General features: G+C 38.3%; 1 protein-coding gene across 6 annotated transcripts in view; it reads left to right on the top strand.

The window, feature by feature from the left end:
- The window catches only part of MARK1 (microtubule affinity regulating kinase 1), a 94,500-nt gene that overhangs the window by 44,154 nt on the left and 32,002 nt on the right, over positions 1-18,344 (top strand). For all 6 annotated transcript variants that reach the window (XM_060754231.2, XM_060754229.2, XM_060754234.2 and 3 more), the window contains exons 4-10: positions 1,200-1,248; positions 3,840-3,905; positions 4,638-4,708; positions 7,228-7,284; positions 12,222-12,458; positions 12,545-12,664; positions 17,731-17,830. In XM_060754231.2, the coding sequence (XP_060610214.2) occupies positions 1,200-1,248; positions 3,840-3,905; positions 4,638-4,708; positions 7,228-7,284; positions 12,222-12,458; positions 12,545-12,664; positions 17,731-17,830 (700 nt within the window). The remainder of the gene's footprint in view (positions 1-1,199; positions 1,249-3,839; positions 3,906-4,637; positions 4,709-7,227; positions 7,285-12,221; positions 12,459-12,544; positions 12,665-17,730; positions 17,831-18,344) is intronic.

Below are 18,344 nucleotides of genomic sequence, written 5' to 3' on the forward strand. Positions count from 1 at the left end.
CAGACAACACCAGCTCTTCAGTTTAGAAATGGAGATGAGCACCACCCCCCAGAGTCAAACACGACTAGACTTAATGTTAAAGGGAAAGAATGTGTGTGATCCTAGAACTGAAGATTATGGAGGGATATTTATAATTCTCTGCTATAGAGCTCTTGTGCTCCACCAAACTATGAAGCCAGGCCTCTGTAAGATGTTATCATGGCAGCAAAAATGAAATCATGCCACAATAATGGTGAAGTAGCTCTTTGTCACCATTCTGAGAAATTGATAGGCTCAGCCTTTGTTGGTAACCAGAATCAAGTCTGGATGAAGTTAATAATGCTTGGGCTGATGTGTATTGCTCATAACTCAAAGCATTACCCTTCTAATGTTTGAAAAATAATAAGCAGCATAGTCAGTGGGAAGCCAAAGAATTATAATCCAAAACTTCCAAAGATCCAAAGCTTCTTCACCTTAGCCTGTAAAATTGTATCCAAACTGTACATTCAACTTTAGTTCCTTTGAAATCAGTGTGAAACGTTAGTTTATGAAATGGCTGAACAAATATTGTAGATTATACTATGTAACAAATTTGAAAAAAATATTCTGTTCCTGGTTAGAAACTATTATTTCTGTTTAATTGCATGGTACTTACTTTGCAAGTAGTTGTTATACCCCAGAAACATCTTTTTGGGCAGCCACAAACTATATTGGATTGGTTGAGACTTTATGCGATATTGATTGCAAAACTGTAAGAAAATGTGCTGCAGTTCAATAAAGTTTTTTCATGTTTTTAATGATAGAACCAATTAAGAAATTAGATTTGTAACCTAAGAACAAAAATCATATTACATAGTGTTATGAGCTGATTGTGGTCACTCAGACCAGCCACTGCTTTTTTAAAAAACTTTTTTTCTTCAAATGTTACTCCATCAACTTTTTAAGGCTATTTCTGGACCTCTGACATTTTGGGTAGGTCAGATGCATGGCAGGATTGCACCTAGTGGCTCCAAGGGAATATTTTGACGCGAAAACTTAGAAGAGGGCATTAAGGGCCATAAAATGCTGTAAGGTACAACTTGTGGCTCACAGTCCACATTTTGTCTATCCTTGACCTGAGTGTTAAACTATTTGTAGTTTTGAACTGCACCTTTTACTGAAATCATTAGCATATGCCTGTATAAAAATAACTGAGTATAATTTTTTTCTTTTATAAACAGTTATTCCGAGAAGTACGAATAATGAAGATATTGAACCATCCTAATATTGGTAAGATTCTGGCATTTTCGTGCTGTAACATTCAATTTTTCCCATTTGTGTCTTTTCAGCTTCTTATCCCACTAGTCAGTAGTTCCACAATTGTTAGCAAGTTCTCGTTTATTTATTTATTTATTTATTTCATTTACTTATAACCCGCCCTTCTCACCCCGAGGGGGACTCAGGGCGGCTTACAGAGGAGGCACAATTAGATGCCTAAATCAATTGACAGCAATATAAAATACAAAAAAGCAATTCAACAATTAAATTAAAACATCAGTGCATAATAAAATATTAAAAACAATCTCATGCTCGGGTTCAGAGTCCATATATCCATTCCATTCCATTTGTCCTTGTCTATTGTTAGATCCTTAATTTAGTTGCCAGTGTGTCCAAAGGCTTGATCCCAAACCCAGGTCTTCAGTTTTTTCCTGAATGCCAGAAGGGAGGTCGCCGATCTAATCTCCCCGGGGAGTGAGTTCCACAGGTGGGGAGCCACCACTGAGAAGGCCCTGCTCCTCGTCCCCGCCAACCTCACTTGTGAGAGTGGTGGGGTCGAGAGCAGGGCCTCCTCAGAAGATCTTAAGCTTCGAGGTGGGATGTAGAGGGAGATCCGTTCGGACAAATACACTGGGCCGGAACCGTATAGGGTTTTGTAGGTCAAAACCAGCACTTTGAATTGTGCTCGGAATTGGATCGGCAGCCAGTGGAGTTGGCGCAACAGGGGGGTGGTATGCTCCCTGTACGCCGCTCTGGTGAGCAATCTGGCTGCTTCCCGCTGGACTAGTTGAAGTTTCCGAGCAGTCTTCAAAGGCAACCCCACGTAGAGTGCGTTGCAGTAATCCAACCGGGATGTGACAAGAGTGTGGACCACCGTGGCCAGATCAGACTTCCCAAGGTACGGGCGCAGCTGGCACACAAGTTTTAATTGTGCGAAAGCTCTCCCGGCCACCGCTGAGACCTGGGGTTCCAGGCTCAGCGATGAGTCCAGGATCACTCCCAAGCTGCGAACCTGCATCTTCAGGGGGAGTGTAACCCCGTCTAACACAGGCTGTAACCCTATACCCTGTTCGGCCTTGCGACTGATCAGTAGGACCTCTGTCTTGTCTGGATTCAGTTTCAATTTGTTAGCTCTCATCCAGTCCGACACAGCAGCTAAACACCGGTTCAAGGTCTGGACAGCCTCCTTGGTGACAGGTGGGAAGGAGTGACAGATTTGGACATCATCTGCATAGAGATAACATCTTAGTCCGAAACTCCGAATGATCTCTCCCAGCGGCTTCATGTAGATGTTAAATAACATCGGGGACAGAATTGAACCCTGTGGGACTCCACACAGCAACGGTTGCGGAGCCGAACAGGTGTCACCCAATGACACCTTCTGGGTCCGTCCCTCAAGGAAGGATCGAAGCCACCGCAGAGCAGTGCCTCCGAGCCCCATGTCCATGAGGCGCCCCAGAAGGATACCGTGATCGACGGTATCGAAGGCCGCTGAGAGGTCCAGCAGAACTAACAGGGACACACTCCCCCTCGTTGCGTCTTTTTGGTTACTGTTAAATTGTCCTTTTCATTTCTTACAAACGCTTAGTTTCATAAGTAAAGGAGTCATATTCTCTGTTCCAGAAAATAATTAACTATATTTCTGAATTCCTACCTAGAAGAATGTAACTATTGAGACTGGTTTTCTTATAGTTCTTTGAAGATTCAATGGCTTCACAGAAAATGTTAAATGTGACCTCATCAAGTTGTGGTTTTATACAATTTGATGAGGTCATGCTTAAAGTAGAATATGCCTTTAGGTCAACCAATGGGTTTAATGATGTCCATAAAATATAATGACTTTCACTTTGTTTGGCAAAACCCAGTTCAAACCATTATTCTCAAAAGGAGAGAAGAGTTTCCTTTCTACACAGGAAAACAGTCTATGATAGGCATAGATTTGCTAGATATGCTTAGATTCAAACCCTGGTGGAAATTAATCCTATAATTTTTTTCATAAATTTGCAAACCCTTGACATTTGACAAACATAAATAGGCGTCCCAATCTTTAAAATACTACAGAGGCCCAAAAGTCTGGTCACAGTTTATGTTCACTGCCCTTCAACAGTCTGGGGAACCGTGAACCGTGAAAAAGTTTGAGGACCCCTGACTTAAACCGTATCTTTAGTGTAATCAAAATATACACTAGTTCTAAGGGTGCATGGACACTGCTGAATGAATGCAGTTTGACATGATTTTTAACTGATGTGATTCAATACTGTGGAATCATGAGAGTTGTAGTTTTACAAGATGTTTAGATGCCCTGCCAAGCTACAAATCTTAGGATCCCATAGCATTGAGCCAGTACAGTTAAAGTGGTAATAAGCTACATTAATTCTACAATATAGAGCCAGTCTAGCACCGTTTAGTTAAAGCAAATAATTGGATGACTTTGTTTCTATGAATTTCATCTGTGACGCTAAAACTTTGCTTCAGCATTGATTTATTTTTAAGAGCATAGATAAGATATATCACTGTAAGACATAAGCTATCTCCAGCTGTGTTTTCCAATTTTCTTTGCTTCTTTATGTGAAAGTGATTATTGTCTTTTTTATAAATTGCAGTTAAATTATTTGAAGTTATTGAAACAGAGAAAACCCTATACTTAGTAATGGAATATGCCAGTGGAGGTAAGTAAACATTCTGTTCTGTTTTTCCATGGTCAGTCTGAAATGTGAGAGTTTTGAATGTGGAACTGGCACAATATGATATCTGCGATCCACTTTTTGGTAACTAGTGCATGACCCACAGCACCATGGAAGCGAAAGGCACAATGCCCTGCTAAACAAATGGAGACAGATATCAGATGGGACAGAGAGATGGTTGTAATGAAAGCCCATGCACTCCAGAGTCACTTGCCACAGATTGGCCTCAGCATGAATGATGAATCTGAGCGGCATTAGCAGCAGCATTACCCAGAGATTCCTGCTTGTGGTTCAGAAAGAGACCCATTTGGCAGTGAAGTGGTGATAAATTATCAGGATCAAATTGGACTGAGTATCACCTTACGTAATCACTGATTAGTATAATCACACATTGATATAGACTACCTTTCTGTCCATGTTTGTAAACATGTAGGTAGCCACTCATTTTTCCTCACAAGAATAATATCTGAAGGGAATGCCATGACTTGCTTAAAATATTCTGTTCACTTTCTCATAGGAAATAAATCTGTGGCAATAAATCCCGTGAGAGTCCTAAGATTTATTTGTCGAATGGAGGGGTGGGGATAAATACTAATAATCTATATGTTTTAGAGATTTTATGAAATAATAATTATAAATCTCAATATAATTAAAATAGGGGTTTATTAATAATTATATTTCATCTCTACAGTGTAATATTATTTTGTGTCGCTTTAGGAGAAGTTTTTGATTACTTGGTTGCACATGGAAGAATGAAAGAGAAAGAAGCACGTGCAAAATTTAGGCAGGTATGAAATAAATAAATGTTATTAAGGATATGTAAGATAGTGTGCCTACAACAACAACAAAAATCTGTATTAGTGGAAATTTCTTTAGATCTTTCAAAATCGAATACTTTAAAAAATGAAACTGTAGTTAATTTTCTCTTAGAAATGGTCATTGTGGCTACTTTAGGATGGTAGTGCCATTGAGCTGTAGATAAACACTCAAAAGGCTTCCATTGGCTGGTCGTTGATCATCCCTAAACGATTTTGAAATGTTTCAAGAACTGCAAGACAATTTTTTAAAGTTTCCATTGTAGAGAGTTTCAGTAGTGTTTGCTGAATCATATTTTGTCAGGTAAATCAAATGGATTTACTGATTGACATACAATTTGCTAGTGTTTTGAGATGTGACTTCTGTTGTGACTTATTATGCCTAATGAGATACTCTCCATTTGCAGAGTCCTTTCATAGATGTGTTTCTGGCTCAGAATAAAATTGGAAATGGATGGGAGAACAGAGTGATTATTTGAGTAATTAAAAATGTGTTGATTTACATTACTTTCTGGTTTTTCTCAGTATGAAAGATGAGAAGCTGTGGTGGACTTTTTTGCCAGATTATTACTTTTTTCTCAGTTCTTGTGGGTTTTTTCGGGCTATATGGCCATGTTCTAGAGGCATTTCTCCTGACGTTTCGCCTGCATCTATGGCAAGCATCCATAGATGCTTGCCATAGATGCAGGCGAAACGTCAGGAGAAATGCCTCTAGAACATGGCCATATAGCCCGAAAAAACCCACAAGAACTGAGTGATTCCGGCCATGAAAGCCTTCGACAATACATTATTACTTTTTTGTGTGTCAGGTACGACTTGAGAAACTGCAGGTCGCTTCTAGTGTGAGAGAATTGGCTGTCTGCAAGGGGATACCTGGATGTTTTACCATTCTGTGGGAGGCTTCTCTCATGTCATTGCATGGGAAGCTGGAGCTGACAGATGGGAGCTCACCTCACTCACCAGATTCGAACCGCCAGCCTTTCGGTCAGCAGTCTGCCAGCACAAGGATTTAACCCATTGTGCCACTGGGGCTCCATAGTTTTTACTTTTTAAATGTAACTAAATAAATAATCATTCTTTCAATTGTTAAAACTATAATTGCCCTATGAAATTACATAGTTTATGAGTTCCCCCTTTAATGCCATTAATATAGTTTCTGAAAAAAATTAATTATCTGTAAAATAAACATTTAAATGTTTCATTTTACATTACAAGTAAGGCATAATAAGGTTAAAGGGATAGGGACTAATTCCTTACAATGATTAAGAGACAAAACTGCTTTGAAGACCCCTCTTTTGCTTTGAGCAGGGGTGGAAGAGTATTTTCCATCCAAGAAGACCCAGTTGCTCCAATGGTAAGGGGCTATGGGAGTGGCAGTCTAAAACCTCTGGTAATACAGAGAATCCTCACTTTTGGCAGAGGACTTGCTGACTGTTTTCAGATGTCATGCTACACAAGGTTTTAAAACTGGCCAAGATGCCCACATCCAAAACATAATAAAACTGTCTGGCAGAAAATGCCTCCCAATGCCCCTAAAAGCATTCATTTTTCATTGATTTAAAATGTTTTGAATATTCAGCAGAAGGTTGGCACTCCCAGGACCCAATCAGGATGTGTGAAAAACCTCCTAATCTGGAGTACTTTCCCACACCATAATAAACTATGTATACTGTAGTGTGAAGGCAATGACATCTGTGGCCCATCCCCTGTTCGGATATCAGCCAGCACACCAATGCCTTAAATCAAGAAACACTACAGAGGTACTCGCAGGAACACCTCAGCAAGTGATAGCCCAAAAGTGGCAGGCTAAAACCCAGAATCTTAAGCCATGGCTGATACCAAATGAGAGACTCTCCCCTGGGCATACAGAAGACTGGGCAACTTGGAAGGTGCTAAACAGACTGAGCTCTGGCACCATGAGATGCAGAGCCAACCTTAAGAAATGGGGCTACAAAGTGGAGTCCATGACCACCTATTATCATGCGGTCTGAACAATGGAGGACCTTCTTATAGCAACACCAGAGGCACTCCAAGTGGCCAGCTCTAGGATCTCCCCGGAAGATCTCAATCTATGAATCATTCTGAAGTCACCATGCAAAAAAGATCTGAAAAAGTTTTTTTCTACTGTTTTCAATGAAAAGCTCTTATGTTTAAACCAAATACTGCTTTTAATAAAAAGCTCTTACAGTTAAACCAATTATCTGTGGTTAATGTAAATTATCATTTCTATGAAACAATCCACATTTAAAGTATGATGGTGTTAAACCTGACATCTGAATGAGGCTTTAGGCAGGCTTAAGACACATCATTTTGCTTCTCCATATGAGTTCTCTAGCAATAAATGGATAATATTATATAACCTCATTTAAGAGATACATCAGGATAATGTATGTGAAAATATGTTGAATGTGCTGCAGCACAATATAAATGTCAAATGCTCTCCTGAGGATTCTTGTGTGTTTCCATATTATAATAATGAAATGATTTTTCAGATAGTGTCTGCGGTGCAGTACTGTCATCAGAAGTGTATTGTTCACCGGGATCTCAAGGTAAGTTCATTTGTCTTCCTTTAAGAATTGAAATGCTGATGGAGCAGAGCTGTGGCCCGGTCTGGTGGTCTGGATAATAAAATAATGAGAAGGTGTTGATTTCTAATATGTGCAATTTCTTTATGCTTGTGGACAAACAGTATTTCTTGTGGTTTTCTTTGTCAGTGTTGATGTAGAGATTGTCTGGTTTGCCTACCCTGGAACATGCAACATATAATTGTCCTTCTTTGGGGGTCCCTTTCAAATCTATGATACTATATCTGTCAAATACATATATGTGTGAATCATATCTATATCTATGGCTGGGTAGCTTTTTGTCAGGAGGGCTTTGATTATGTTTTCTTGCTCTGGTGAAGTGAGTTGGACTGGATGGCCTTAAGGCAACATTTCTAAACCTGTGGGTTGGGACCCCTGGGGGAGGTCACAAGTGGGTGTCAGAAGGATCTCTAAAGATCATCAGAAAACACGGTATTTTCTGTTGGTCATGGGGGTTCTGTGTGAGAAGTTTGGCCCAATTCTATCATTGGTGGGGTTCGGAATGCTCTTTGTTTGTAGGTGAACTATAAATCCCAGCAACTGTTCAATTAATGGTTTATGTACTGTTTTTATGTATTTTATGTATTTTAATGGTTTAATGGCTTTTGTACTAATGGTTACTGTATTTAATTGTTCACATGTAATGGCATTGAATTGCTGCCAGTGTAAGCCGTCCTGAGTCCCCCTTTGAGGGTAGAGAAGAGACGGGATATAAATACCGTAAATAAATAAAATAAGCTACAACTCCCAAATGTCAAGGTCTGGTTTCCCCAAACTCCATCTGTGTTCATATTTGGGCATATGGAGTAGGCGTGCCATGTTTCGTCTAGGGTCCTTCATTGTTTGAGTCCACAGTGTTCTCTGGGTGTAAATGAAACCCAAAACTCAAGGTCAATGCCCACCAAACCCTTCTAGTGTTTTCTGTTGGCCATGCGGGTCCTCTGTGCCAAGTCTGGTTCAATTTCATCATTGGTGGAGTTCAGAATGCTCTTTGATTGTAGGTGAACTATAATTCCCAGCAACTACAGCTCCTAAATAACAAAATCAATTTTTTTTAGTGATGGTCACTCCTTGGATTAGTAGGTGTCTTGTTGCCAAAGTTGGTGGCAATTTGCCCAGCGGATTTTGAATTATGATGTCACTCAAAACGAACAGAGCATTTAGATATATTTAGAAGTTGCAAAATAACATTGCATTGTGAGATCTTATATCCCTGCAACCCATAGTAGTAAATTCCATGGTTTACCCATATGCTATATTAAGAACTACTTTCTTTATTCATCTGAATCATCTGCCTTTCATCTCTGGTAGACACTTGGTTACTGTGTTATGAGAGAGGCAGCAAACCTTCTCCCACACAATTTCTCCATACCATGCATAATTTTATATGCATCCATGAAATCTCTCCTTATTTGCCTCTTAAACAGCCTCCAATCTTACAACTTTTCTTCATAGGAGAGTTGCTCTTTTCCTCCATAAAGAAATAGCGACTAATTTTTCCAGTCCTTAGGAAATTTATCAATGGATCCTTCCACACAGCCATATAACCCAGAATATCAAGGCAGAATAACCCACAGTATCTGCTTTGAACTGGGTTATCGAAGTCCACACTGCCATATATTCCAGTATAAAGCAGATAATGTGGGATTTTATTCAGCTGTGTGGAAGGAGCCTATGTCTCTCTGCAGATATAATGCTGGCTCTTCTCTAGAGAGGAGACAGGATCATGCAACATGGTGTTTTACTCCACCCAATTCATTCAAAACCACAACAAATAATTCCTTCTTAGATACACCTTCAATCTCTCTGATGTGTGATAAGATCTTTGTTAGTAAGGGATTTGCACAGTTATTTTCACTAGCTAGAATTAGCTACAGTTAAAAATTGCACAATTGTTTTTGATAATGACTGTAATTAGTGGTTTGGAGTTGGGAAACAAAGGTACAATTGGTGTCCCAGCCTTAATAGGAGGTGTATATGAATCCACTTACATGTACCTTTAATGCGTATGTTTCTTTGTAGTTTGACAGTGAAAAGGCAGCTAGTAATTCTGTTTTAACATCACCAAAATCTGTCCAATCCTTTCAGTGTCTGATGACTCACCTCATTTCCCATTGTAGCGTTATGTAACATCTGCCTTTCTGGCCTGTGTTCCGCTGTTTTTCCTCTCTCTAGTTGTTTTCTAAGATTCGCTGCCAAATTCCCCATTCGCTTCCATGAAAGTGAGCCTTAAGCCCTTGCACAGACTCTCTGTCATGTACAACTCCTCATGCAAAATCTGAATTCTCCCTTTTAAAGTGATGTAGCTCTCTTCTTTTGCCTATGGGCCGATCTGTGTGATTGGCTTGAGATAAATGTCATTGTGGTGGGAGCCAGAATACTCTGAGTGAGTAAGTATTATTAGATTTGGTGAAAAAAACATGAAACAAGAAAATGATATTCTAGAAGTAAGATTTACAATACTAAAAAAGAGAGCAAAGCTTTTAAAGCAAGAGTAATCTTTTACTATATTTGTTCAAGAAGGTACAATTAGACTATCTTTTCTATTTAATTTTTCTTTGAAGTCAGTTGAAATGGGGAGATATTGTAGGAAAGCCTTCATAAAACAAGGCTGAGAGGAGACACGATAAGGGCCATGTGTAAATATGTGAGGGGAAGTCATAGGGAGGAGGGAGCAGGCTTGTTTTCTGCTGCCCTGGAGACTGGGACGTGGAACAATGGCTTCAAAATACAGGAAAGGAGATTCCACCTGAACATTAGGAAGAACTTCCTAACTGTGAGAGCTGTTTAACCATGGAACTCTCTGCCCCAGAGTATGGTGGAGCTCCTTCTTTGGAAGCTTTTAAACAGAGGCTGGATGGCCATCTGTCAGGGGTGCTTTAAAGAAGATTTTCCTGCTTCTTGGCATGGGGTTGGACTGGATGGCCCACAAGGTCTCTTCCAACTCTATGATTCCGAGTGTTATTTTATTTCCTAAATAATACATTTCTGTTAATTTTATTTCTACTTACATTTTTATTCCTAAAACTTGAGGATGCAGAGTAGCATTTTGCAAAGAAAAAAATCCTTGTTATGCTTTTAGATTCTACAGAAGTCTCAGAAGGATGTTAAAGCTGCAGTTGTAGCTCTGCAAAATCAAAACAATATTCTCACTAAAAAAGAGGAAGAAGGGGTTGCATGCAAACTGCGATACAACATCTTTTAAACATTTTTGGAAACCCTTGCTGTATCACTCCCCTCAATGAACAATGTGCATAGGTTATACACATAGATTTTGCAACTTGGTTTAAAGCCATTTGGCTCTAAATCAAGATTTGCACTCCCAGGAGGCCTTGTCTTATTAAAGCAACGTTTCTCAACTTGGGGGTCAGGACCTCTGGGGGGGTCACGAGGGGGTGTGAGAGAAGTCACCAAAGACCATCAGAAAACACAGTATTTTCTGTTGGTCATTGGGGTTCTGTGTGAGAAGTTTGGGCCAATTCTATCATTGGTGGGGTTCAGAATGCTCTTTGATTGTAGGTGAACTATAAATCCCAGCAATTGCAACTCCCAAACGTCAAAGCTATTTTCCCTAAACTCCACCAGTGTTCACATTTGAACATAATGAGTATTCGTGCCAAATATGGCCCAGATCCATTATTGTTTGATTCCACACTGCTCTCTGGATGTAGGTGAACTACAACTCCAAAACTCAAGTTCAGTGCTCACCAAACCCTTCCTGTATTTTCTGTTGGTCATGGGAGGTCTGTGTTCCAAGATTGGTTCAATTCCATCATTGGTGGAGTTCAGAATGGTCTTTGATTTTAGGTGAACTATGAATCCTAAAACCTACCACTCCCAAACAACTAAATCAAGCCCCCCCAACCTCACCAGTATTCAAATTCTGGTGTATCAGGTATTCGTGCCAAATTTGGTCCAGTGAATGAAAATACATCCTACATATCAGATATTTACATTACAATTCATAACAGTAGCAAAATTACAGTTATGAAGTAGCGACAAAAATAATTTTACATGAGGAGCTGTATTAAGGGGTTGCGGCATTAGGAAAGTTGAGAACCACTGGGGAAACCAGGTGATTTCTGCCGTTACACCAACACAATTGGCACAGCAGTTACAGTGGAGCAGTGCATTGCTCAACCCTCTTGTAATTGATGCATTTTTTGGAACTCAAGTATAAATAAATTTTAAAAATGTACATACATTAACAGCTTACAATGTAAACAGAACACGAAACATTTTGCAAACACATAACCCACCACCAAGGCCTGAACAAATATCCTTTCCTTTGAAAAAAAAAGAAGTATAAATAACTAACGTCCTATGGGTCCTGCATTATGGGTTTTGTATTCTAAAAGGTAGGAAAATACATAGAATGAATAGTTCTTCCTACAACATTTGGTAACTTTTAAAATATTTTCTTTCAATATACAATGTTATGTATTGACTAGCCATCCCCTGCCTCACGTTGCTGTGGCCCAGTCTGTGTATATATGTTGTGTGTGTATATATATGTATATATGTGAGGAATATATATTTGTGTATATGTGTATATTTGTGTTTGTGTGTATATGGTTTTGTGCATGCGTTGTAATGTATTTTTTTGTTTTTTTGGCTTTTAAGGGTCTTCTGCTGTGTTTTTCAGTGTTTTTATGATGGTCACTTGTTGGCCTAATAGGTGTATTGTGCCCAAATTTGGTGTCAATTCATCCAGTGGTTTTTGAGTTATGTTAATCCCACAAACGAACATTACATTTTTATTTATATAGATGTATATGTATTTATGTTTTTAAATTTTGTATGCTGCTTTGAATCCCACCCATAGGAGAAAATCAGGATAGAAATGAAATAATAATAATAATAATAATAATAATAATAATAATAATAATATCCTCTTGCAGGCTGAAAACCTTCTTCTTGATGGAGACATGAACATTAAAATTGCAGATTTTGGGTTTAGCAATGAATTTACTCTTGGCAACAAACTGGACACTTTTTGTGGAAGCCCTCCATATGCTGCCCCTGAACTCTTTCAAGGAAAGAAATACGATGGCCCCGAAGTGGATGTCTGGAGTCTAGGAGTTATTCTTTACACTCTCGTCAGTGGATCATTGCCATTTGATGGGCAAAATTTAAAGGTACAGTTGAGATTTGAAATATCAACGTCTCGTCTTCAACTTTTCTGTGTCCGTAATAGTTTTTTCTTTGTTTGGTTTTTGTAAAGGAACTGAGAGAACGAGTATTACGAGGGAAGTACCGGATACCATTCTACATGTCCACAGACTGTGAAAATCTACTGAAAAAACTACTTGTATTGAATCCAGTCAAGAGAGGGAGTTTAGAAGTAAGTTCCTCAGTCATGATTATTTAATAAATTCTTTAGTCAATTTTAATAAAATAGCATAAAAGATACAAGGAATAACACTATTCAACACACATTTTGATACCTCACATGTTCGGCCTGTTTCTGGGTATATTTGACCTGCTGATTCCAAAAATGGCACCAGTTTCCCTGTATCAACTCTGGTTTTTAAGATGCAGAACATATGCCATATTCTGGTCAGCCATAGAAAATCATCATAACCATATCTAAGAAACTAGATACGGTCTTTCCAATGCAATTTTCTGAATGAGTATCCTAAATAACTCCTAGAGCAGGCCTAGCAACCAAGACACAAATTTTTTTTGGGGGGGGGGGGGGAGGGGGTAGGCTGTGTAATCTTATTTCTGTATTTTTTTTCGTAATGAATGTGCAATTGCTATTCAAGTGCTTTAACATTGTATTATTGTAAAGGAAGCATGTATGATTAAACAAAACAGGTTCTTCAAGGTGGGAGCCAAGTCAGCATCATGTCAAAGGATATAAATTATTTACAAATACCCCTTATTATTTTAAATCCATTTACGAATATTAAACAACTAAATTAATCACTTTTTAGTAGGAGGCTATCATTCTAATGCTAAAAATATTTTGTGTTAGTGGCATGAAGTTTCGCATAGATTTAATTTTTAAGAAATGCTAACTGCTAGGCCTGGGTAACAACGGAAAAATTTGTTTCTAAAATCGATTCGTTTTTTGGGGTTTTTTGCATTTTGATATTTAAAAGAATTCCGAAATTTTCCTTAAAAAAAGTTCGATATTTACGAAATTTCGTAAATGGTAAAAAATTACAAAACAATAACAAAACAATAACGAATCGATTCGTTAATGGCGGACGCGATCGCGCAATACGCTAAAAAAACTTCTGAAGCTTCCCTCTCCCTCTGTTGTTGACTGTTGGTGTGATATTATAAATTTTTTTCACTAATTAAACAAAAAACAACTATAAAACTTGCCCCAGACATGCAGAAATAATAACGAAACGACCTCAAACCAATAACGAAACGAATACATAACGAAATACGAAGCATTTACGAAATGAATTGAAAAATTCGTTTCTTTTTTAAGTTGCTCCAGAATGGTTCGTTATCGCTTCGTTAACAAAAAAAATAACGAATTGTTAACGAATTACGAATTAACGAAACGAAACCGCCCAGCCCTACTAACTGCCCTCAAAAAGGAAAGTTCCATAATCATTTCAATTAAAAATACTCTTTAAGTTTTAAAATAACCTATTTCAATGAGCATCAGTCTCATGTTTGACTTTTAGTTTGCAGTCTCCATTTAACTAAAATATTTCAGTTGTGTAGCAGTTGCAGGAAGATGGAGCACCACCCAGTCATCTTGTTCTCTGGTTGCATCCAGGAAAGATTTACTACTTATTAACTTCAATAAAAGTATACTAGATGACAAAATGGTTTCAGAAGTATAATATCAGTGACCTTTCTTTCATCTTCATAGGTTTGCCTTTGCAGCTGTGGATAGTGTTCTATAAAATTAATCTCATTTAATCACTTTCTGACATTGATAACTTGAACACAAACTGGGAAATATACCCTTGGTCAACTATGACTCTATATTGAATAATTCTTTGTCTGGTTGGTTGCCAGTACGATGTGCAGGAATTCCTTCTATTTCACAGAAGTCTAGCAGTCATGGTTATATTTTATCTATAAGATGAAGTAATAAGGGTCATGAGCGGTCAATTTAAGGATGTTGGTTATGTATGTGTGTACCTTTGATTTATGGTGACTCCATGAATTTATACTCACATAAACGTTATTTCTCTATGGCCTTTGGGGCACATCTATTATATATTTTGGGAAGTAATTTTGATTCGAGAGTCAGAATGGTATAATGCTTTGTCTGTTGCACAAGGACTTTGAGAGACGAGAGCTCAAATCTCCGTTCAGCTATGGAACCCACTGAGTGACCTTAAGAAAGTCTCTCAGCCTCAGAGGAAAGGAAAGACAAGAAGAAAAATTGGCAAGAAAAATCTGCAACAGGGTCACCATGAATCAGAAACAACTTCCAGGCATACAACAACAACAACAACAAATAAATAGATGTGTGCAAATGGTGCTATTGACTAATATTTTAGTGTTCCAGCTAGGCATATTTTTACTGCATGGCATAAACACAGAAACTACTAGTAGGACAACTGTATAGTACTGTAAGAATGCCGGATTTACAGTGGCAGTGAGTTAAACACATTTCAAGCTCTTATGGTGGTGAAGATAGTCTAGATACTAAATTAGTGAATCTTCTAGATCCTAGAGCTGAATTTGGTGGGAGAATGAAGATTTGCTACTTTAGAAACAGAACTCCAGTGCCTTGCATGCTTCTTTCCATGACTCCTATGCATGTCTTAATGGCTTTAACTGATTAAGTATTTGAAAGTTCCTGGGAAGATGTTCACAGATTAAAGACTATGTTCTATCCACCTGAAATATTAGAACAAGAAAACTTAAAAACTGAAATGAGCAAGAGCCACAAAAATAGAGTTAAGAACTATATGTGATCCTGGGCCTTTTATGGTCTTTTAAATAGGTTTTTCATGTTGACTTTCCCCCTGTTGTTTTTACTGTGTTCTTATATCTATCTATCTTTTTAATCCTGGGTGCAGCTGTTGGAACTTGGCTCTACTAGTTAGCACTCAGGGTTTTTTTTCATGTCAGGAGTGACTTGAAAAACTGCAAGTCGCTTCTGGTGTGAGAGAATTGGCTGTCTGCAAGGATGTTGCTAAGGGGATGCCTGGATGTTTTACCATCCTGTGGGAAGCTTCTCCCATGTCCCCACATTAGAAGCTGTAGCTGACAGTTGGGAGCTCACTCAGCTCCCCAGATTTGAATTGTGACCTTCCGGTCAGTGGTCCTGCCAGCACAAGCGTTTAACCCGTTGTGCCACTAGGGGCTCAGTGATACTGTACAGTTCTTCCTGTATTAGTACTGTCTCAAGACTAACAGCCTTGAAAGAATTGGCTTTTGTTGGTCTAGATATGGATTGTTGCCTTAGATACTGTGTTCAAAGCGGAGTGGAGTCATTGAATGTTGTAGAACAGAGAAAATGTGCCTGTCAACCTGTTCCACTCTCAGCAATTGTGTTAGAATGCAAAAATTGCTTTTCAGCAGAGATGGCTTGATGGAATAACTAAATTGAAAAAGCTGGTAAATTGATCTGAGCATGTTGTTGAATCTCTCTTGTTCCAAAACGGACTAGCACTTGTTATCCAAAAGCATTGGATTGTTTAATTTCAGTTCTTGCCTGAAAAAACATATTTTTGTTTTACAAACTAGTTGCTTTCATTTCTTCAAAGTGAAAGCGTTTGAACAGTTCTGTTTTGCATGTCACTTTATGTATCAAACTTCTATTTCTGCAGTCTGTTTTTAGGAACAGTTTTGTGCAACTGAAGTTGAGCACTGCAGTTGGAATCTTAACTCATCCTTAGAATATAAAGTTGCTGTTTCCCTTACTTTTTCTCCATATATTATTTATAAAGTAAATTAAAATGTTTGCAGTACACCTTGTAAACATGAACGGATATTGCATTTACCTGCTTGTGTGGTATAGTTTCTTGAATTGTGTATATTTTAAGTTGAGGTATGGATTGTTATTATCTGATAGAGCATTTATTATTTGAGTTACGAAGCCCGGATGTCCTGTATATACTCAAGTATAAGCCTAGTTTTTCAGCCCCTTTTTTAGGCTGAAAAAGTCTCCCTTGGCTTATAATCACAACCTCACAACCTCTGAGGATGCTTGCCATAGATGCAGGTGAAACGTCAGAAGAGAATGCTTCTAAAACATGGCCATATAGCCTGAAAAACCTACAACAACCCAGTGATTCCAGCCATGAAAGCCTTCGACAATACATTTCTGTAATCTTTGAAGTCTTTATTGTATTTATGTGTGCTGTATGCTTATGTTAGATGCTTAGAACTCTAGGAAAGAATGGTTCCCTTCTCCAGTAGCTCCTTTCTGTCTTATGGGAAAACAAAAGCTGCCTGTTCTTTTTGGCAATATCTCAGCCCTACCTCAGATGTAGATTAGGTATCCAAATGATTAACATCTCTTTTGCAAAATAGATCTACTACCACCCCAAATTTATCTCAAGTTTGACCCTAGAGATGTGATTTGAATGCAATATTCCTGCTTCTTGGCGGGGGGTTGGACTGGATGGCCCATGAGGTCTCTTCCAACTCTTTGATTCTATGATTCTATGATTCTATGTCTAGATCTTATGAGCTACTGGAGAATGGGGGACCAATCCAGCTACCCAATCTTTCCATGCGTTCTAAGCTCATAACTCTTTTCAGGAAGGCAAACTCTCTGAACCTTCTCAAGACCATTAGCTCACCTAGCATAGAACAATGTATAATGATTGAAGTGCAAGCAGTCTTTCTCAGATCTAGCTAGAACTATCAATGAATAAACTGAAGATGCTACTATTTGCATTTGCACAGGTGTTAGGTATAATATTACCTGGGTTGCTGTGAGTTTTCCGGGCTGTATGGCCATGTTCTAGAAGCATTCTCTCCTGATGTTTCAGCCACATCTATGGAAGGCATCCTCAGAGATTGTGAGGTCTATTGTCGAAGGCTTTCATGGCTGGAATCACTGGGTTGTTGTAGGTTTTTCGGGCTATATGGCTATGTTCTGGAAGCATTCCCACCCTGGACATTCCACAGATATATAAACCCAATTTTCCTAGTTTTCAACAGACCTTGCAAACTCTGAGGATGCCTGCCATAGATGCAGGTGAAACATCAGGAGAGAATGCTTCTAGAACATGGCCATATAGCCTGAAATACCTACAACAACCCATTATGGGGTCTATTGGAAACTAGACAGTTGGAAACTAAGTCTGTTGGAAACTTTGGCAACACATACTATTAGCAGCTGCTGTTGCTGCTACTATTGTTGTTGTTATACTTGTTACTTTTATTTCATCTAGTTTCTCCCATTTAAAATATTTTACCTTAAAAAAACTTGCACAAAATGTGATATTTCACATTTATTTTATTTTCCAGCAAATAATGAAGGACCGATGGATGAATGTTGGTCATGAAGAAGAAGAATTAAAGCCATACACTGAGCCTGAACCAGATTTTAATGACACCAAAAGAATAGGTAAGGGGTTGTATATGATTATCCCATACTTCTATAGCTCTCCTTCTAGTCTTATTCTTCTTTTTGTTGTAGTTATGTTCCATATACTCACAATCAATTTGATCATTTTGCCAGCATGCTAAATATTCAGGCTTGTTCCTATATATTAATTAATTTTGTATTATTTTGAACAACTCTCGAGAAAAAAATTCTTTCTGATTTGTCCTAGCTCATCTTACTTGATCTTCTATTGTCACCTCACTCTCCTCTCAATATCCAGTTCACACTTAAATGTTCAGTCTCTCAAATGTGGTTCAGGTCAAGAATGTCCAAAGAGTATGAATTCTCCCTCCTTCTCCATTATATTGGCAGAATGAATTACACTTGTTTCTAACCAGAATTGGAAAAAATATTCAAATAGAAAGCTTCAAGATTGAAGTCACAAACCATCATTTATGGACTAAGAAGTAAAGTAATGGCAATATATGCTTTGTATCTAAAGGAGAAAAATTGAATTGGAATCTTTCAGGGACTG

The sequence above is a fragment of the Anolis sagrei genome, chromosome 1, assembly GCF_037176765.1.
Source record: "Anolis sagrei isolate rAnoSag1 chromosome 1, rAnoSag1.mat, whole genome shotgun sequence".
Classification (NCBI taxonomy): Eukaryota; Metazoa; Chordata; class Lepidosauria; order Squamata; family Dactyloidae; genus Anolis; species Anolis sagrei.